The 22518-nt window shown below is 45.4% G+C and overlaps 1 protein-coding gene across 1 annotated transcript; it reads left to right on the plus strand.

Moving 5' to 3' along the window:
- The first annotated feature begins 468 nt into the window (after positions 1-468).
- LOC142496160 (hemagglutinin/amebocyte aggregation factor-like) lies at positions 469-20885 on the plus strand. Its single transcript, XM_075602636.1, has 5 exons — positions 469-620; positions 12361-12448; positions 13385-13573; positions 18209-18361; positions 20691-20885. Exons 1-5 carry the CDS (start codon positions 476-478, stop codon positions 20737-20739), a joined length of 624 nt encoding a protein of 207 aa, XP_075458751.1. The 5' UTR covers positions 469-475; the 3' UTR covers positions 20740-20885.
- The last annotated feature ends 1633 nt before the right edge of the window (positions 20886-22518 follow it).

A 22518-nucleotide genomic window follows, 5' to 3' on the forward strand; every position in this document is an offset into this window, starting at 1 on the left:
CATTTTCAGCGTGCCAAGTTGCGTCACAGCAATCAGATAGGAGGATTTGTTTGTTTGTTTTCAGCGCGAGCAGGGGAAATTAAACCGAACCACGTGCGCTGCTTGGGCCAATCGCCTGCGGGCAAAATCCGGTCACGCCTGGTGATCGGGCAACCGGATTTGTCAAACACTGTGTGTGTGTTTATATATATATATATATATATATATATATATATATATATATATATATATATATATATGTGTGTGTGACCTCGACTAACACTTACACATATACCTCTGCACCTTAACGTCACTGCTCCACTTATCTAATAGGAAAAAACAACCCTTAACTAGAAGAAGAGATATCCTAATATTGTGCAAATATTTTGGATGGCAATCAATACAAATGATATGGTAAATAAGTGAATGTTATTAGCAGGGCGGCTGGTTACTATAGTGGGGCAGGCACTTGGGTTGGGCTATAAAAGCCTCAGGAATGTGGGACTGCTTGATAGAGATATTAAACAGACTTCAGAACATCTTCGGGATCAAGACTTCCCACAGTACTGTTGTCATGAAGGTGATGCTGGTTCTGTTACTGGGTCTCACTGCAGCACTACCTGAGAATGCTTCGGGAGATGGTAACTTTGGTCTTGTTCTGTGATTGCTGTATCTTATGGTGTCTGTCACTTCTGCGTTTATCTCTGTCTCTTTATCGTTATATGCTGCTCTAGCTGCACCTGAGGCTCTTACACCAAGAGGTTTCTTAGATCCCTAACAACTGATAAATAGCAAAAGAACATAGATCTCTGTATACTGCACTCTCTCATACACTAGATTTGTAATGATAGATTTACTAATATTTAACCTTTATTAGGTATATTTGTAAAATATAATCAGAATATTTATTAAGACACAAACATGTAGGTGATAATGTTATATACAGTGAATTGCACAAATAAAAATGTGATTGAACCGAGGAAGGCTGTTATCCTGAAGATAATCTAATATCTAATTAAATGTACAGATGAGAACAGTGATGGTAATACTCTACTATCATCTATTTGTGTCAGTGTACATAGTGTGTATATATTTACAACATTCTATGTTGGACTATATTCAAGTATTAGCTTCATCAGTAATATTTAAGCATTTATAGTCCACTCTGTGTGTATTATATGATATGTTTGACTCTATAGCTTTTAAATAAATATTTAGCAGTTTAGGCTTTAATTTGATCCCCTGGATATAGGGTTAATGTAGAGCTTTTATTTACAATACAGTATCTGGAGGGCTCAGTTAGAGTATAGAAAATTATTCAGCAATTGCTAGAGATGTGTTTACATTATATCACCAAGTAACTGTGTATCATTACTATTGCAACTGGTACTTCATATACTGTAGCTATGCTTTGTTTGTTCTTACGTAGTCTGGTTAGTATGTTACTAGATGGTAGTCCTCTATTAGCTGATTCTGGCCTTGAATAGTTAATAAAACGAAGATACATAAGCCCTGCGCTGCTATTTTAGTATATTGTAGGCTGTTAGGTATTGCACAAGTATTTAAGAATTTGATACTTTGCTTCTTATTCTACGTCAGGAGCAAAGCCAATCAGAGGATCTAGTAGAATGTTAGTACGCCTCAGTATCACATGCTACTAACATAATGACTTCTGGACAGTGACCGACGCACGTTTTGCAACATGACGCTTTCTCACAGGGAAACTGGGAATTTCATGTAGCAGTAGGGCTGTCAACAGCAGGGACAGATGGGGCTACTGACCCAGGCCCAGGGTCCAGGGACTTAGCCGGGCTCCCTGCAAGCTACATTAACATGTGCTAGATCTCCAGTGGTGTCTCTCAAAGTGTGCCTGCTGGAGGCCGGTTGATCTGATAGAACACCATCTGACAGGCACCTCTGTGAGCCCCTCTGGCAGGCCTCCAGCAGGGCCCCTCCATCATGCAAAGTTGCAGGTAAGCACACTCGCCCCAACTATCGTGGCCCTCGCTGACGTCAGGACGTTTATTGACGCATGTTTCACGTCATATGACGCTTTCTCACAGGTCCCTAACAATTGTATCCATATTTAACCCTTTCACTGCCATAAGGGCCCGCAGCTCATTGCGTAGCAAATGCATTTCTGGCCCCTGTTGCGGTGAAAGGGGTACGAGCCCCTTTAAAAACAAAATACAATTTCTCCATTGGCAGAGAGCTCACATAACTCAAAAGGAAGAAGTGTAAAATGCAACAAGGGAAAGCGGATTTAAAACACGGATTTTGGGTGTGTGTCCAAATCTCACAATTCTGGAATAAGGACGTTCCGTTTGTGAATAAAACTCTTGTGGGTAGATTTGAAAAATCTTATCTTGTGTTATTATTTGGGAATTTTGAAGAAAAAAAAAGATAAAGTGAGTAAGCAATCATTCCCTAAATTAGCGATAGTAACAGTGACCGTGGCAAAAAATATCTTATATGAAGGAATTGGTTAACACCGTATGTGCCTAAAATAACAGAACTCAAATCGGAATGAATGTGGATTATGTGATATGATAGCAGAGATGCAATAAAAGATCTAGAGAAAGGAGTTACAAAGTTCTATAATAAACTAGCTGATATACCCGGCGTTGCCCGGGATGTAATTTTCCTGCTCCCCCTCTGTCCCCGCTCCCCCCTCTCTCTCCGCTCCTCCTGTTTCTCTCCGCTACCCCCCTCTCACTGTCCCCATTCACCTCTCACTCTCTATCCCCCTTCCCCCTCTCCTCCCTCCCCCCTCTCTCTTTCCCCCTGTTTACAGCAATCCGGACCCCCCCCCCCCCTTCACAGCTCCGGTCCCAACCCCGTTCACATGTCCGTCCACCCCCGTTCACAGCTCCATTCCCCCCCCCCCCAATTCACAGCTCCGTTCCCTAGTTCACCCTAGTTCACCCAGTTCACTTGACTGAGTATAGCACCAATACCGAAGTCGGAGGCATCGGTCTTCACCAAAAGTCTTTTTGAATAGTAAGGGGCTGCAAGGATGGGTGCACTGGCTAGCGCTGTCTTGAGTGCCTGAAATGCTGTTTCACAGGCAGGAGACCAGGCTACCAGAACTGGGAGTCGCTTCTGTGTCAGATCTGTAAGGGGTTTAGCCCTGGTGCTGTACTGTGGGACAAACTTCCTATAACAGCCAGCGGTGCCTAAAAAAGTCATAACCTGCTTCTTAGTCTTGGGGACAGGCCACTGCACTATAGCCTCAACCTTAGCTGGTTCAGACTTGTGATGCCCTCCACCCACCCTGTGCCCTAGGTACAGAACCTCTGCCAAACCTACTAAACACTTGGTGGGTTTCAATGTGAGCCCTGCCTCCCTAATTCTGCTCTGCACCACCGCTAAACACTGCTATGTCATCCAGGCATGCCCCTGTGAAACCCTGCATCCCTTCCAGTAACCTATTGACCAGGCGTTAGAAGGTAGCCGGGGCATTCTTCATCCCAAATGGCATCACTAAACTAAAAATTCATAGAGGCCACTTGGAGAAAGGAATGCTGACTTCTCCCTAGCCTCCTGGGTCAGCGGGATCTGCCAATACCCCTTGCTCAGATCCATGGTTGTCAGATACTTTGATCCGCGAGCTCATCTAACAGCTCATCCATGCAGGGCATAAGATAAGCATCTGGCACCGTCCTTGCATTGAGCTGTCGGTAGTCCACACAGAAGCGGGTGGTCCCGTCCTTAGGCACTAGGACTACCGGGCAAGCCCAAGGGCTCTGGGACGGTACAATTACCCCTAGGGCCAGCATCTCCTCTACCTCCCTCTCTATACTGCCCTTCACCTCTGATGATACACTATAGGCATGCTTATGCAGCGGTCTCAGCTCACCTGTGAGCACTGGGTGATTTGTGATATGTGTTCTGCCCAGCTTGTCCGTGTACAGAACCCTATACATAGCTCTCACCTGTACACTCTGCCGCTCACTGAGCTCGGATCCTATCTCAACCTGCACTAGATGAGGTCAGGCAAAGCATTGCTCGCCGGGTCCCCCATCGGTGGGCTACAGATAGCCAGCACTGATGCCACACTTGGGGCAAAATACTCTTTCAGCATGTTTATATGATGTCCTAGTTTTTCCTGTCTCACCATCTAGCTGCACAACATAGTTGTACTCATTCATCTTTCTGAGAACCGTGTACGGTCCAGACCAGGCAGCCATTCATTTGTTCTGCTGAGTGGACTTTAGAACAAGCACTTGCTGTCCTGGGATGAACGATCTGCTACGGGCATTTTGGTCATACCAAGCTTTCTGCTTGGTCTGAGCCTCCTTGAGATTAGCCTGTGCCAATCCCATAAGCATTTCTAGCCGGTCTCCGAGATCTACTACAAGCTGAAGCACAGAAGCATCAGTATTAGTAGTCTCCCCTTCCTATCCCTCACGGAAAAGTTCCAGAGGTTCCCGTACCCTGCAACCATACAGCAGCTCAAAGGGAGAGAACCCGGTGGATTCTTGCGTTACTTCTCGGTATGCAAAGTGCAAGTGCTGTAGAGGAATCTCCCAGTCCTTCCCTTCAGCCTCTATAAAAGCTCGCAGCATCTGCTTCAGGGTACCATTGAGCCTATCACATAATCAGTTTGTCTGGAGATAAGGGGTCGTGCGCAGGTGCTTCACCCCGCACGCATCTCAGAGACACTGTAACAATTCACTCATGAATTGTGACCCTTGATCGGTTAGAATCTCACTAGGGAAACCTACTCTAATAAAAATCACTAACAATGCTTTTTGCTACTGCCCTAGCACCGATGGTGGCAAGTGCTACACCGCCCACCAATAATCTATTATATCCTCTGTTTCTAATAGAAACTGGGTGCGGTCCATGTATGGTACATAACCCCGAAACCTAGGGTGCCACCAGCGCAATGACTTTGCTGGTGCTGCTAAAGATGAACCTGTGCGTGAGGAGAACCATGAACACTTACAATGTACAGACATTGCCCGCTGACTTCCCCCAGAAGTAACACTTTCAGCGGTATCATCTCCCACATCATCAATACATTTGTCATCTAATAACATGGTATTCCCCCAAGACCAGTCTTTCCAATCTGCAGATGGAATAATAGTCTTAGAGGCCAGCAGGCTCCTCTTTTAAGAGTAATATTCCCTGGCGGCGCGGTCAGCTTCTCCAGGTGGATCACCACCTTGAATACCACAAAGAAAGTGGTGAGATTGTTTATTAATCGTGAATTACTCGTCTGCACTAAGATCAAATGTGGGGTAACTGCACGGACATTGAATTGCGGTTATAGCTAAGTAGACTTTTGAGTAAGACACACCGGCAACAAATTAACTCTTTGCCGTACAGCTGGAAAGATATCCCGTGTTTGAATCGCTATTGGCTTAAGTGCATTTCTGTATTGATTTGATTTACTTACCTGATAATATATTGTCTATGCTTACTCACGGAGTAAGTTTAATTAATGGTTTTATATGCACATATTGTACCGAATAAGGTCTGCAGGAATAATAGAAGATACCACTATTCTAATGTTTTTAGAGTATCCAATATTTCAAACAATCCAGGAGGAGCATATATGGGATAAGAAGGAAGAGAGAATACACAAATTTAAGTGCAGATGTATAAAATGCAACAATCTGGCTTATGCTGTAATCTTTGCTCGAGTGTTCAGCCTACTCACAAGATTCAGATGTATATTGAGCAGTTTGCAATTTGGGCTGCTACCCATATGAAATAAACGCAGTCTGGATCTCCCTCAGGGACACACTCAGCAGTATACGAATATACTGTATATAGGAGAGACAAGAGGACACTACATAGCGCGATCGGTCTGATAATCAATTTTTATGTAAAAAAGATATAAAAATGCGCACTTACAATGTGCATAATAAAAACAGGCATTTATCACATCATTAGTGAAAAAACGGATGGTCAAAGCGCTCTCACCGCCTCCCCTGGGTCTTCTAAGCCTTCTCTCCGTGTAATCTGCTGTCAGGGCCTGTCTCTTTGCGCCCGTCCCGGCGTGTGACGTCACAGCTCCTCGGCTTGTGAACTACGGATCCCCTTCTAGTCCAAAAAGATACCACTCAACACGTTTTGCCCAGTCTGCATAGACTGTATCCGGCTTCGTCATCCAAGCAATAGGCTGGCTACCCTGATTTTGCTGTGTTAAGTGTTGAGCGAAGCGAACACAGAGTATACCAACTTTGATCTATTGGCAGGTGTTATAATTACATTGGAGTTACATTTTATACATGATAAAATGAATTTGAAGAGATTCACCGAGTTAGGGATGTCACATGGACAAATATATTTTTCATAAGACAGAGAAAATACACAATTGATTTGTTCATTGTATTTTGTCCTGGATTTTAAGTTCCAATGATGAAATGTCGGTATAATTATAACAATAGGACTTATGTAACCGACATGAACGTTCTCCCTATTGCTTAGTTACTGTAAGTAACATTATACGGCAGAGCATTCATTGATTGTTATCTGCAACCAATTGACTTACCAGCTGTAGCTTAGAATCCCACCACACATGATTTTAACATTCACTTTGTATATAAGAAGCACACATTTTTGATTGAATAAAATTGTATTATTTTGTCATTTCTGAGGAGGTTTTTGACCAGTCTTTTATGGATATATACATTATCCCTTTGCCCTCATGATAAATATGTATAAATCATAATACATTGTATCAATCTGTTGATCCAAAGAATTTCTTCATCAATTTGGTTGAGTGCAATTTGTGGGGATACTGTGTTTGGTTGTCTTTGATCACATTTCTTTGTTGTTATATATGGAGCACCACCTTGGCTGATCCGGGTGGATTTTCCCTCAGGAACAGAACTATCAGGGAAAACAGCGGTGGTGGTAGAGGGATACGGGGCCTTAAATGTAGCACAGTCCTGGTCAACGTCACGAGTGGACATATTACCTGCACCCGACACCAACGTGATATGGACTACATGCGATGCAGGAGCCGGCTTGGGCGTAGGCCTATGGGCCAGTAAATAGTCATGATAATGGGCAATTTCTTTGGGGGTCATGGCCGTATTGGGCACAGCAGCTGCTGCTTGCTTACGGGCCAACCGTTACTTCATAGCCTGTATAAAAGCGACTCCTTTCACCGGAGTTATAGCGGTACTCATCGGAGCGGGAATCGGGGGGCTTTTCCTCTGCCCCGGCAGTCGCTAGTCCTGGTACGACTCCAGATCCCGCACCGGAAGCACGTCGACATCCGGTTGTTGCACGGGTGTGGCATTGTCGTCATCCGCATGGACATCGGCACCAGCAGGTTCCTCCGTTGGTACCGTAGAATCCCTGGGTTGGACTCTGGATGCGTCCACAAGAGGTAAGCTCATCCGCCTTTCAGGACTCACAGTCGCGGTCACTGAAGCAGGACTCCTCCGTCGCTCTGAGCCACTGGAACTGCTCTGATTCTCCATAGCGTCTGTCAGCATATTCAACAATGGTCGAAACACCACAGATGACCGTCTGCTACTGTTTCGGGAGGAGGGAAGGGACACCTCCACAGCGGAAGACACCGGATCATTTCCGAGTCCTCAGTGGCAATCAGCAGGGCTGTGCCCTACTCCTGCGTCTCTGAGAACAGGGGGGTTTCTCCACCCTAGGCAGTCCTCTTACCCAGTTGCTCATGGGCTGGTTCCGGCTCTCTGACCATCTCTGGTTTCTCGATGGGGACCGGGTCTGGAAACGTCTCTGCCTGCTCTGTGATCATAGGGGTACTTGTATCCCCTGGATCCTCTTCCGGGACGCGTGGGCCCTCTGAGGCCTGCAGAGTTGAGGTAGATATCGATTTAGCAACAGGGCCGACCAACCAGGTAGTGGGGTCATCGCATCCTTGTCTGTGAAGGTGCCTCTTCTCTTCCACTTTTACCACCAGAAGACCTCCTGATAACCGCTAGTGGGTGAAATCCATATCTCCAGACATTTTCAACTCTGCTTGTATATACGGCACAGGAGCAAGGGTAGTCTCAATCCTTTCACTCGCCAGGCTCCAAAGAACTGAGGGTTTGGTTTGCCACATCCGCGCAGTTTGGTTCACGCCAGACCCTTGCAGAACTTTGCAACAAGGCGTGCAGCTTGTTTGCAAGCCTTCCACGCAGTTCCCATTCTCGGCGGGAACTGCCATTTTGGATAGTGCGCCTCACGTGGTGCATTCCTGGGCAGGGGAAGCTCCATTGTGAGCACAGTCCATTCTCTGACCCCACAGGAGTCACGAATCCGATGGGAAGGCCCTTCCAACTAGATCTGTACAGCACATGGTTGCGATCTATCAAGAGCAGGTTAAACCCCAGGCTAGCAAAGCTCCATTTTGATACGCTGCAAACGTTCACAGTCCATTACAAGCACTCTGTGGTTCCATGATCTGGCTATGGCTAGCGGTACTCTGGGCTTCTTCCAACAGAGGGGTCCAGGCACCTTGTACGTCAGGCACCCCTCCTAAGATACTCCCTATCAGTACCGTGCGCCGCCTCCTCTTGGCTGCCAGAATCGTGGACCCTCTCCAGCGGCTTCTGGGACTAAATTAACCAGAGCACCCACTTTAGGCATCCCGACGACCCTCCTCAGGGTGACTGAGAACAGCAATAGCCTTTGTGTCTCCAGACCATTCACCCGATAGGGCTGTCCAAGTCATAGGTCCATGGTGGGGAAATCTGTTCCCTGGTTATGGTATGCCGGGGTCCCCCGGACACTATACCTAGCCTACCTCCTTCTCTCGGTACTTGCTCTGCAAGCATACCTTTGTACTTCCAGCCTTGTTTCGCTGAAAGCCTGTACTGTTACAGATCTCAGCAGTGCCTCCAATTGTAACAGTGTTTCCCCCACCCGTGGGGGATTTGGCCTGTACTGATCATGTGGTGCATGATACCTGCTGGAAACAGGAGGCCTGAGTCATCCGCCGGTGGTAGTGGGGACACAGGACAAGGATTCTGGGGTTTATACCCCACATTTCTCCTTAGCAGTGCAGTGCCTCCATCTGCCGTATGATCCAGGGAAGTGAAGATGATCTCCCACGGTAGAACCAGTTACCTCTCCCCCAAGTAGATCACAACCCAGGCAGGAGGTATAATATTAGGAACAGTTTATTGTCTCTCTCTCTCTCTGTGCAGCACAGTACACAGAAGGTCCAGCTAGCAACAGTAATTCTCAGCTACCACTGAAGGATGGTCCCTGGACCTTCACTACAGGCCAAGGGCACCCGCAGCAGTCCCAGCTCTTCCCTGCCACTCTAGCAGGAGCAGAGGTATGGTACACATTCACTCTAACCCGAGGGGAAGAGGACTAGAGAAGGCCCAATGGTCAGGCTCTTAGTTGTGTGACCTGCCTCTCTGATGGGGGTAGAGGCACTACTCAATTTGGGGCGGCACTGCCCTTAAGTACAGCCAGGAGGATGGCACCAGGTAAATCATCCATATTTCTCTGATATAGGACAGTGAAGTGATTAGGGAAGTATGTGATATAGGAAAATCAAGTTTAAATGTCCTTTATAATATAGTTATATAGTAGATGAGGTTTAAAAAAGACATACGTCCATCAAGTTCAACCTACTGTATGCTAAATTTAGACAACAGATACTTTATCCTATATATATACTTAATTATTTATCCAGAGGAAGGCAAACAAAAAAAATATGTATCATCCTATGATATCTCAATAAGGGAAAAATAAATTCCTTCCTGACTCTAAGAATTGGCAATCGGATTAATCCCTGGATCAAGATCCTTCCCATGTTTACTTATTTGGTATATCCCTATATACCTTTCCTTTCTATAAAGATGTCTGTGACAGGGTAAATAAAAGCCACCAGCTATACTGTATGCCTGGCAGACCTATGTTTAGTCTGCAGTGCAGCAATGACTAGGTCAACTTCAGCTGGGAACCTCAGGACAATTAGTTGGATCCCAGCTGCCTAATCAAGGTGTGTTAAAAACCCCAGGCTGTAGACACATGCTGCCCTATCTGTTCAGGAGAGAGGAGACTACTGAAAGAAGGTCTGTCTTTTTGTATGCTGTCTGAAGCAGGGAAATACCCTGAAACTCTGGAGAGAGAACAGCTTGATTTAAGGTCTGTTTTGCAAAGTACATGTTTTATGGACTGTTGTGTTTACTGTGCTGAAGCGAAGCTATTTTGTTTGCCATCCTGAAGACAAGGTATTTTGTTTTGTCTGCTGAAGAAAAGCTATTTTTGTTTTGTGTGCTGTATAATTTAAGGCTAAATAAATAAGCCTTATCAAGAAAACCTTGCGTGTGTAGTTGCATGTACCCTGCAGCAATGTCCAAACTTTTTTTGAACAAATCTATTGTATCTGCCATCACAGTCTCCATGGGTAATGAATTCCACATTTTAACTGCCATTGTAAAGAACCCTTTCCTTTGTTGCTGGTGAAATCTCCTTTCCTCCAACCTTAAGGGATGGCCCTGAGTCATTTGTACTGCCCTTGGGATGAATAGTTCTTTTGAAAGCTCCTTGTATTTTTCCGAATATATTTGTATATAGTTATCAAATAATAGAATAGAATAATATGTTCTTTAATTTGGGATTTGACGGCACTGACACTTTACAACAAGCCCCACTCTGCTATACTTAGTCCACATAGATTTACTGATATGAGCTACTTACTATACCACATACCCCTAATATACTCATTACCTAACGCACTTCCTACTACCCCCCTCATACTGCAGTTAGCGCATTAACATTTACTGCTATTACTCTCTGCGACACGTAATGCACATATATACTCTGTATATATATATATATATATATATATATATACAAATGTAAATACAACTGTATGCTCATCTGCATGTCTTAGGCAACCCCGCCTTTCACCATTATCACCCAGCACACAGCACTTCCACTGCAGCAAGGGTTTCTGGGAAATGACATGCAAATGAGCACACCGTGCCACTTTTTGCTTCAAAAACCATTTTTAACATGGTTCCAATATATATATATATATATGTAGCCCTGCTTCCTATCACTAGCAAGCTGCTACTGTGTGCTGTGTTACCTGCTGGCTCACAAGGGCCTGAGTCTCTGCCATGGAGAGCCCGGGATGCATGCAATATCTCTAACGGGTGCAGCGCCTCCACCTGCGACAGATCCCGCCAAAGGGGGAGTGAGTCTTCGCAGGACGTATATGCAAGAATTACACTTACACAATCAAGTTCTAAACCACTCTCGTTTACTGGCAGATTAAACCCACGGTACATTACAGGCCATAACATTCCGATATACAGGTACACAGTATATAACATGCCTCGGTGGACGTCACCATCTCCGGGCGCCACGGCGGACGCACCACAACTTGCGCCTCGGCGGACGCCAACAATAATCCCCACACCCGCCACCGGGTGATCCCACCCCGTGTCCAATCCGTACTGCTTAGTCCTCACGCTCACAGCAGGCCCTATGTGTGTGTATGGGTGACTGCGCAGCCACTATGTCTCGATTGAATGAAAGATATAGTTGGTGCACTTGATGAAATACTTGCCGAGCCCTCTGGGGCTCGGAACTGCCACGATCTTCACAAAGGGTCTCTGGGCATCGACACCGCTCTATGTCTCTCTCTCTCTAGGGTCCGGGGCGCTCCCACCCAGACTCTGGCAACCTCAAAGGGGTCTAATCACAGACCTCCCTCTCGACAGAACAGTCCCGGTTAAAACCAACGGTACTTAGGGGGCAGGAACCTGACTAAGGCGATCCCTAGCTCTGCTTGTCTCTAAGGTGACTCGGGGCTAGCTGGGCCGGGGGCACCTGGCCTGCGCCGGGGTGGGTCAACCTCCGCTCACAGTCTCTCTGTCTCCTCTCCTCTCCAATCAGCTCTCACTCCACGTGCGCGCAAACACTGCCTATATCTCTGGCAACTCCTTCACTCATAGGCTAGACCCGCTCACCTGACTCTCCCCGAAGGGCTGCTGGGTCAAGGGGCTGCTCTTCCTCCCGCCAAATGCACTCTCCTCCTTCGCGGGCTTTTGCAACTACTCTTTGCAAGCGCAACCTCCCATCTTTGGGGCGAATCACGGCTACATCTATATACCTCAATCAGTAGCACCTGCTCTGCCTCACCTGCAGTAATACGCCTTCACTCACTATTGTTACTCTCTCTGCCACACACATTGCTCTTTCATTTATTAGTGTTCTCTCTGGTGCAGACTTGAATACCTCCATTACTATCACCCATCTCTTTGGTATTTTAGTATATTTTAATGACATTTCTCCATTTCCAGTTAATATTCCATCACTATTCCTAATAATCTAATAATCGGCATATAAAGTTTCTTGGTAATCTTTTAAAAAAAAATCATAATAAAATGAGACTTTATAACATTTATTCTTTGTATTTTTTTGCAGGAAGCACAGAAAATACAAGATGGGTCGACAACTACAAGACTCTTAATTTTGTGTGTCCAGATCATCAAAGCATCAGCTTAATCATAAGGTAACAGTGTTCCCATACGATTGAGGGATTCAATGTTCATGAATGTCGGAGTAACTGTGTTGGTTCTGGAGAATACTAGGTAATTTAGCAGGAAGAGACACATTTTGATGGACCAGCATGAGAGCTTGTCATAGATATAGCTCACTCATCAGCTCTCACGACCTCACTTGCAGATAGAGAGCTCCCTCTGACAGCAAAGGGTTTGTTTTGTCTTGCATTGGTACATAAAGGCAGAGATCTGGCTGGATCCAGTAGAAGGCATATTTGTTTCTAATGGGTATGAGTGACAATCAGGTACAGTTTAACCACTAAGCAACTGGGAATTCCATTTAGCAGCAGGGCTGCCCACAGCGGGAGAGCTGGGACTACTGTCCTGGGCCCAGGGACTCAGGGGGACCGAGTATCCTGCCAGCGACACTAGCATGTGCCATATCTGCAGAGGTGTCTCTCAGAGGGGCCTGCTAGGGGCTGGTGTAACTGACAGGTACCTCTGTGAACACCCTCTGACAGGCACCTCTGCGAGCCTTTCTGGAAGTCGTCCAGCAGGGCCCCTCCATCCTCCAAGCCTGGAGGTAAGCACACTCTATCTCACCCTCCACGTCCGTCATCACCCTACCCACCCCCAGACCCTTACCTCATTCTTGTCCCTCCCCCTCCCAGGTACCCAACTACTCCCCCTCCCCCATGACAGATAACTACCCCCTCACAAGACAATTAGAATGTACAATCAGTATCATATTCTCCTATTGAATGTAAAATCCGTAATTATAAAAAAAAATTGTTTTATTGATTCTAATGCACAATGTACATTTTTGAACGTTAATTGTGTGGACGGGGAGGGGCGCTAGGCTTAATGTTCACCTAGGGCGCATAATACTCTTCTAACGACCCTGGATATAAGACACTTGCCATGACATCATCTTTATGTTCCTCCAGTAAGCATCAGAATAGCTACAAAGACCAAGTCTGGGATTTCGGCTGCAAGAAAACCTTCAGCTTACTTGAATTTTGCTACTGGACCGACTACGTCAATGACATCAATGAAAAGTTTGACTTCACCTGTCCGTTTGGCTTGGTCATAAGTGGCATGAACAGTCACTACAATAACAAAAAGGAGGACTGGAGGTAAAGACACGTGCTAGAGAACCCTTCATTTTAATGTAATTGGCTTCCTTCAAAAAATTCAATCCCCTGTAAAGCCATTTATGTATTTATTTGTTTGCAGTTAAAATGAATATGTTTCTAATTTTGTTCTTCCCCGTGTTATTCTAATCTGAGCTGTTACTTACTGTTCTTCTATCTCTTTGGCGAATGATGGATGCATAATTAATGTGCACAACACAAGAAACAATATATTGGCAATGTACCTTTTATATACAAGCGTATACAGTGTTGAGGAGAAAGGTATTCTTTCTTTCTTCCAAATATGCTCCATCCAATTTTCATTCTTCTATTGATTTTATTCAAAAAGTGTCCATTGCTGGCCAAGGCAAACATATCTATCAACTTTGTCAAGTTGTATTCCAATATATATGTGTAACCCTCCTGGCCCGGCATTCTAATGAGTTTAAGTGCCTCATTCATTGGCTTACTCAGTCTCTATTACCTTGTCAGGGTGCTGGATTCCTGCAGGTCGGGCGTTGGTAATGCAATTATGGGCGCCAAGAACTTTATTCATACTAACAGCAGTTTTATTTATCATAGACGATAAAGGCTTAATCACAATATATATGTTACATCTATTATTAGTGCTTTCTGTATTCTCTTCTTATATCTATATCAAAAAAAATATATACAGTATATATATATATGTATGTATGAAAACGAAGAGAAAAAAGCATCCCAATGCAAGCACTCTAGAGTACAAAATGAAATACAGGGACACATTAAAAAATTATTTATAAAACAAATGACATCACGTGACGCACCCCGTTGCCATGACAACGAGACAATGAAGTCAGGCGGTGACATGTTGCAATGACAATGTGGTATCACGTGATGCCTCAGCGCTATAATGCGTCCTGTTGTCATATCAACTTGATGCCACGTGACGTCACGGAGCGTCTCGTTGTTATGGCAATGGGCATTACATGACGTCGCGCAGCCATGTTGATGGAATTTAGAGGGGAGGATACAGTCAAAGGCAAGATAAATAAATATATAATAAAAGATCTAAAAAAAATGTTTTCTCCGGGTTAGTCAAGGTGGCAACCCTGGCTGCAGTGTGTGCTTGTGTGTATAGAGGTGGGGCTTGCAGTTTGTTTGTGTATAGAGGTGGGGGCTGCAGGGTATGTTTGTGTGTATAGAGGTGGGGGCTGCAGGGTGTGTTTGTGTGTATAGAGGTGGGGGCTGCAGTGTGTGTTTGTGTGAATAGAGGTGGGGGCTTTGCTTGGGACCTTAAACTCTTACAGCCAGGGGCAGCGCATTATTGGCCAGGAATGCCAGTTCGTGGGGGATGATTACTACTTCAAAATGTATTTATTTCCGATTCTTAAAATAACACAAACGCTCGTCTCCCCCTCTTCTCTCCCTTTATTGCTCTCTCTGCTCCCTCACCCCCTGGTTCCGTGCATGCGTGTGCGCGATTTCTAAAACAGTTGAAATAAGGAATCAAAAGTAACATTTATATATTTTTTTATTATTTTTATTATTTTCTGGACTGACCTGAGGTCTGTATGGATCAGTGGTGGTCTGTCAAAACTCGTACTCGTGGCAGGCACGACAATGTCCGTTGTGAGTGCCCACGCTGCAGGAAAAAGGGTGCACAAATATGAATTTGAAATCAGCATTAAAATTTCTAGACAGCAGCAGAAAACCCCCCACAAACCAGCCTTTTTAAAGTTTAAGTTCAACATAACAAATTTTATTAAGTAAAGGGATCTCACTATCAGAAATAAAACAAACCATTTTACAGCCTGAAATCTGAAATGTACTTTCTCTACTGTATGTAGCCCATGTACCCCCCATCCCCCTCCCGCTATTTGAGATTCTGCTGCTACATGGAGTGTGTTGGAGCATACCTGCTGGCTTACAGTAGATCTGAGTCTCCTGCATGATGGTAGGGGATGTCAGAACAGGCTTCCGGGGTAACAACTGATTCGTACTCACGGTGACAGCGCCTCCATCTCTTACAGGCCCCAGGGATGTGGGGAGCAATTCCTTGTAGGAGAGTATCTTTAGCCTTCCCGCTGATAGACTGCAGTCTCAGGCAGGAAGGTATAGTTAAACCGGAACACTTTATTCACACTGCAGGCTTCACACAACATACACAGCATCCATCAGTAGAGCTTAGGGCCTTCACCCTCAGGATGTCCCTGGACCTGCACTCCCAGCCTATGGCACCGGTCCTAGCTCTTCTCTTACTCCCTGTGGAGTAAGAGAAATAGTCTCCCGCCGCTCCCCTAAGGGAGGGCCCACAGATTGGCAGAGCCCTGCCAACTGGTTTGTGTAGACTGGCCACTATCAAAGGTAGAGACAGAACAGGAAGTGAAGCTCCTAAAGTACAGGAAAAGCAGGAACCAGCCCCGAGTCCCTGATTGGACACAAGACTTGGCTGCACCGCCTCCCCTGTGACACCCTGAAGCTGCAGGAGGTGGGTAAAACCCATGATTACTCATGGCAAGCCTGCTCTATTGGGCTTACTGCCAGAAGGAGGGCAGGCTAGTAGCCAGTGAAACCAGACCTAACTACTAATGAAGACATTAATTACAAATAAATAAATAATTAATTGACATTAATTACAATTAAATAAAAAATGCAGGCATTAATTCAAATTAAGACATTAAAAAAAAAAATACATTACTGACCTTGTGTGTATATTGCACTTTGCAAAATAGGGTCTCTTGCTCTCCTCATGACAGTAAGTGACATCACTGCATGCAGGCCCACAGACAGCTTTCACAGGGCCCATGATCAACGTTTCCACCGGGGCCCTCAACCCACGTTTTGGCGGATTTCGAGAACCCCCTCCCCTCTCCCCTGTTTTCTCTTACACTCTCCTTCTCACACACCTCCTCACTCTCACCCCCTCTTACACTCCCCAGTCACATTTTCCTTTCCCCCCCCTCTCTCTCTCTTACACTCCCACCCAATGTATTTTTCTCTCCTCCCCAAACTCAATAACCTCCCTCCCCAATATACGTGCACACACGGTGACACACACACAGACATTGACACACACACATACAGAGAGACAGTGACACACACACACAGACAGTGACACACACACACATACACACACAGACAGTGACACACACGGTGACTCTCACACACAGACAGTGACACATACACATACAGACAGACAGTGACACACACACACACACAGACAGTGACACACACACAGACAGTGACACACACGCACATACACACAGAGACAGTGACACAAACACAAACAGTGATAAACACACACAGACAGTGATGCACACACAGTGACACACACACACACACAGTGACACACACACATACACAGTGACACACACACACAGTGACATAGAGACACAGACACCCACACACACACAGAGACACACAAACACAGTAACACAGAGACACACAAACACACACACAGTTACACAGACACCCCCTCACAGTGACACAGAGACACAGACACCCCCCCCACACACACACACACACACACACACACTCAGTGAAACAAACACACAATAAGCCCCCTCCCCAAACACACACATAAAAATAAGCCCTCTCCCCCCCTGTGGGTGGGTAAGTTGCCTGGGAGTGTGATATAAGGGGACATGTGGGCTTACCTGGGGCCCGTGGATGTGCCTGCTTGAGCAGCATGGCCGGCACAGAGGAGAGACCAGCAGGCCTGCGGAGCCTAAGGAAGGGAGGGACAGAGGGTGGTGCCGAGGGAAGGGGAGGGCCCTGCGGTACTAGAGGAGAGAAGGGAGGTGGGCGGTGCCGAGGGAAGGGGAGGGCCCTGCGGTACTAGAGGACAGAAGGGAGGTGGGCGGTGCTGAGGGAAGGGGAGGGCCAGGCTTGCCGCACCTTGTCAAAACTCCGCCCCTGCCCGACATCCTCCAATCACAGCCCGGCATTCTCCTGCTATCACCGCCCCCACCCGGCATCCTTATCAGATCTCCGTCCCCTGCCCGGCATTCGCCTGCGACTCACTTGCATTTCCCCCCCCCTGCTCTGGAGGGCAGCCAGCATCCTTCTCCTGCAGCGCTAAAAACTGGGACCGCAACAAAAAAATGGGACATTTTGATAATTAATTGGAAACCGGGCTAGCGCACAAAAACGGGACTGTCCCGGCTAAACCGGGACATCAGGTCACCCTAACTATGCCACAAGAAAAAATAGCCATTGTTGGACTCAAATGGTTCTTGACTGCCTTCCAAAAGACATCTACAGACAAATAACAACCACAAGTAAGATGAGGATACAATAAGAAAGTTTGTTGGATGAACATGGAGAAGAGAGTCTTGTAACCGCAATACTTGGTATGGCATTTAATCCAGCAGCAATGGCTGAAGGTGTGTGTGTGTGTGTGTGTGTGTATCTCATTGACAACTCTTTCGTATGAAATGATTATCTGAACATTTTACACAGCTGTACCTTTAACCAAGGCTTCCTGTTTGATTTTTACCTTGCCATCAGACAGTGCAGAATATTGGTTTCATACTGGATAATATGTCAGCTAAACCTCAGAAGCCTGCCTCATGATAGGGACGATTGGGACAGTGTGGTTGGGTTACTGGTAGATGTTGGGTTGGTAGCTCTGGGAATGACAGTTTTCGTCTGCAGGTGGAAGTATTACTGCTGCGGGGGGGAGATACAAGTTGCCCATAACTGCCAGTGGAGCGAATACATCAATGGTTTTGATGCTAACCTGAGATGGGACGTGCCCGTTAATTACTACCTTGTAGGAACATCCAGTTACAGTGATAACAGCAAAGGGTAAGCATTTGTCTCCTGCAAGGGGAATCCCTTTTGGACTTTAACGGCTTTTTACTCTTTCAGTATTTTTTATCCGAAACAGCCATCACTTTTCTTTTTGTCTTCTTGATTTACATAGTAACAGCACCGGCCCACACTGCTCATCACATTCTGACACTAATATGTTTGTGGGGAACTGAGTTTCAGATACTTTTTCTAGGGATCAAACAGACACTCCTTACAGTAATTATGGAATGATGAGGAAATACTCATTGGGAATTTATTGATGCTTGTTCCTACATGTCACAGGAGACAAGAACTTTTAACAAACTTATACCGGGATCATTCACTAGGCTAAACACAGTAATGGAATAAAATGAGGTTTATTTGGGTAAACTCGCGTACACACAGTGAAATACAAAGATACAGGAAATATACACACATGCTGGGGTGCTGGGGTGAAATCTGGGATAAAATAGGTGTAGGGCGTCTGCTTCGGAAGGCTTACCCTGACCGGGAAATCCACCCGGCTCTCCTGGTCCTCTTTTCATCTAAAAACCTTAGCCGCGACCGCTACGTTCTAAAACAAGAACTTGGACCTCGCGTCTGACTTAGCTTCAGCTAGGCAGGCTTTCTTAGCTCCAAAAATGAAGCCGGTTTCTCTGCTATTCCCAACAGAGCAACTTTGAAAATCCGGCCTTTGCATCACCGGCCCGAGACACAGGATCATCTGGTTCTCTGACTGGGGCTTCTCCTTACATACTGTACCTTCCGCTGTGCTATGTTCAGCATGGAGGAAGGAGGAGCGACCAATCAGAGTGTGGGAATTCCTCCCCGCCAGACACTAGGTATAGGGGCTCGTGCTTTGGCTGATGTCAGAGGAGGGGGCGTGCCAAACTGGCTCAGGATGCCATGTGGGCGGGACTTACGAATTGCCCAATGGGAAATGCGCAGACATTCTGCCGCTTCCCCCGGTCAACCCATTGCCACCTACTGGGCAGGCTCCACTGAGTCAGGAACCAGTGTGTCCTCCCTGCAGGTAGTCTCTGTTCTCCTGACCCAGTACTCCACCCTGCCCCGGCCACTTTGCACCCCGACACCTCTCAACGTCCCTTCTCCTCTTTGAACTACATTGTCTATCCTGACTTCCCGGCACCTGAATAGACATTTATAGTAAAAGCATAAAACATTATAAAACATATTTTAATGCATGTTATAACTTGGGAAGACATATCTATGTGGGACATAGGACTGGGATATATGGGCTCGAAAAACAGGAATCTGGGGAACACTGGGCAGCCACGGTGCAATTCCACATGTGTACTGGCAAATAGTGCCAGCACGCCGGGGATAATTAGAGGACTAGTATCAGTTATTTCTATTTACTTAAATCAATAGTCTGTGCTGCCTATTTCTTTTAGAGTGTTTTTTTTTATATATATATATATATATATTACATGAACTAGAGCGATTTATTGCTCGGGTGCTATGGTCAGCCTTGCAGCCACCAGGAAGCTGGAACGTCATCAAGACAAGACATTGTGGCTTTCAATTGGTGGCCCTGGTGCCATATATGTAGCATTTGGTGTCACACACAGACACAAGAAAAGTACAAATATGCCAGGAAAGTTGAGGTCTCCAGAGAGATCTAAAGATCAGGGAACAGTACAGGGGGATTTCCCCAAGATCGAGTACAATAAAATATATATAAATACATGCACAAAAAACTGGGGACTGTGGCTTTAACCGTTTCAGTGCCGGGGGTCTTACGGCACGATTGACACCCACCCGTATTCTGGCAATTTTCGGGTCATGTGATTGCACTGACTGCAATCACATGCTGCAACTTGCCCCTGATGCTGGAAATATAAGTGGCCGCGCTCCACTTGTATTTTGATCTGGTTAGCTGGTCCGTCCCCCTAGAAAATGATCAAGTGCTGATAACGTACCTGGTAAGTTATAGGGGCCTCTGGTATGCCAGGACTCATGCCATACTAGGTATGTTGTAAGAGCACTGTAAGGGTTCCATACAAAACCCCCACAAAACACTGCCTACAGGTGTTACCCCGGCTCATAGCGACATGCCGTGACTGGGGAGGGGTGGAGATGCAGCCACGTCCGGCACAAACCCGGTAATATTTTACGGAAAGCAGAACCGTGGAAAATGGGGATTGTGAGAAATTCAATCAGGTTACATGTGAATGTAAAGATACAAATAGAAAGAAATTGAAGTTAGCTGCAGCTTTATAGTTCTTCCAGGTTTCTGCACTATTGTTCTGATTGTTCATTTTAACTTGAAGATATCCCAGTCTGCGGCAGTCACTGTAAATACATTTTCTTTGTCCCGCAGAGACAGACGTTGGAAATACCGATACTGTGCGAAGACTAAACCAAGATGAATCGACCACCGGAGCTACACGCAGTTTGCCGATACATAATCTGACCAGTGATTGTGCATATGATTATTTGTGCTTTGGACGCTATTGTGCCACTAATTGCAAATTAAACATTCAGATCTTCCTATAATAAATGATGGAATCAGAAAGTGATGTTGTTTATTGTGACGAAGTTACATAGAAACATAGAATTCCACAGCAGATAAGAAGTAGTGATGTAAATTGCGCTGAAATTCCGATTCGCTGGGTAACTGGTGTTTTTTCAAATTCCTCTCAGTTCAGAAAAAGTTACTTTTATAAAATGTTAAATTGTGGGATTTTTTTTATTTTCTACATGTTCGCCCATCACTAAAAAAAAAACCACTTGGCCCACTCAGTCTGCCCATTATCTGAGCTGCTGTGAAAACTCAGACATTATTTTATCCTTGGCTTTCTTTCATATTTGGGACAGCCTGGTGTATATCCCAAAGCATAAACCAATATGGCTTTCAAAGCAGGTAGCAGGTATTGTAAATCTAAAAAGACAGCTTTCAGAAAATGTAAACAGACTAAAGAGAGCAGGATAGTGAACTATATCAGGGTAGGCAGAAGGAAGCTAAGAAAATAATCAGATGTGCAATGGCCCAAACAGAAGAGACAATAGCTCAGTCAGTAAAGAACGGGGGCAAATCCTAGTTTTAGATACTTTATATAAATTAAAGGAGAAAAACGAAAGGAGGAACGGTAAGACTAAAGACAGAAAGGAATTGTCTTGTTGGGGGAGAAAAGGGTGTAGCGGACAAACTTAATAATTATTCTTGATCAGTCTTCACTGCTCAAGTTAAGGGAGAAGGACACAAGTCCATTTGCGGTGCATAGGAGAAAGTCCTACTGGAACTTTCAAAACTGAGTCAATAGGACCAGATGGAATACATCTAAGTGTAGCCCTGCTACAAATATATGTATACTGTGAACAATACGGAATTAATCTGCTCCAGCCAAGCACATGGTGCGATGTGGAATAAGAGACACTGTTCCTGATCTCCTTGGCAACACATGACAGAGGATATGGGATTGGATAAGAAGAAAACCAGATAGACTGTTGAAACAAAGTGTCAATTATAGAGACACAGAGGGAGTCCTCTGCCATTCCGAGACAGAGACACAGAGCAGGTAGAGACAGTCTGAGAGGCAAACAGATAGACAGCCCAGGTGACAGTGAGAGGGGCTTAAGAGACAGTTTGACACTCACAGATGTTGAGAGAGGAGGCTTGTAAGAGTCTTCTAGCCAAGGAAAGAGACGTGGGTTATGAAAAGAGCCCATAAGAGAGATGCCGAACTGTTAAAGCGCCACCGGATAACAGATACCTGGGAGACTCAATCCGCCACGTATCCTTTGTGAATTATACAAACATCTTACCAATATTTTACCTATAACAGGCCTGCAACATGACTACACACCATCATAAAATCAGCGCTCCAATGCTGTGCCACCATTACTTGTGGCCTATGTGGGTGCTACACTGACCACTGGGATTGTAAGGGACAATAGTGAAGCGTCCACATTTATTGTTTATTGTGTACATATATATGTCACAAGTTGTTTAGACCAGGGGTGAGCAAACTTTTTATGCCAAGCCCCCCTTTTCATCCATAAAATTTATCGGGCAACCCCCCTGCCTGATTTAATCAAATCTCATGAAAAAAAAACCTTTATTAAACGGTATACAATGTAAATAAAAATATGTTTAAATATTTACATATTTCAACAGCTCGCGCTTGCAAAATTAAGCTGGTGACATC

The sequence above is a fragment of the Ascaphus truei genome, chromosome 5, assembly GCF_040206685.1.
Source record: "Ascaphus truei isolate aAscTru1 chromosome 5, aAscTru1.hap1, whole genome shotgun sequence".
Taxonomy (NCBI): Eukaryota; Metazoa; Chordata; class Amphibia; order Anura; family Ascaphidae; genus Ascaphus; species Ascaphus truei.

Coding starts and splice junctions, on each gene's coding strand:
- LOC142496160 (XM_075602636.1), top strand. CDS start 476: ATGTGGGACTGCTTGATAGAGATATTAAACAGACTTCAGAACATCTTC. Junction 12,449..13,384: donor AGCATCAGCTTAATCATAAG/GTAACAGTGTTC, acceptor ATGTTCCTCCAG/TAAGCATCAGAATAGCTACA. Junction 18,362..20,690: donor TACAGTGATAACAGCAAAGG/GTAAGCATTTGT, acceptor TTTGTCCCGCAG/AGACAGACGTTGGAAATACC.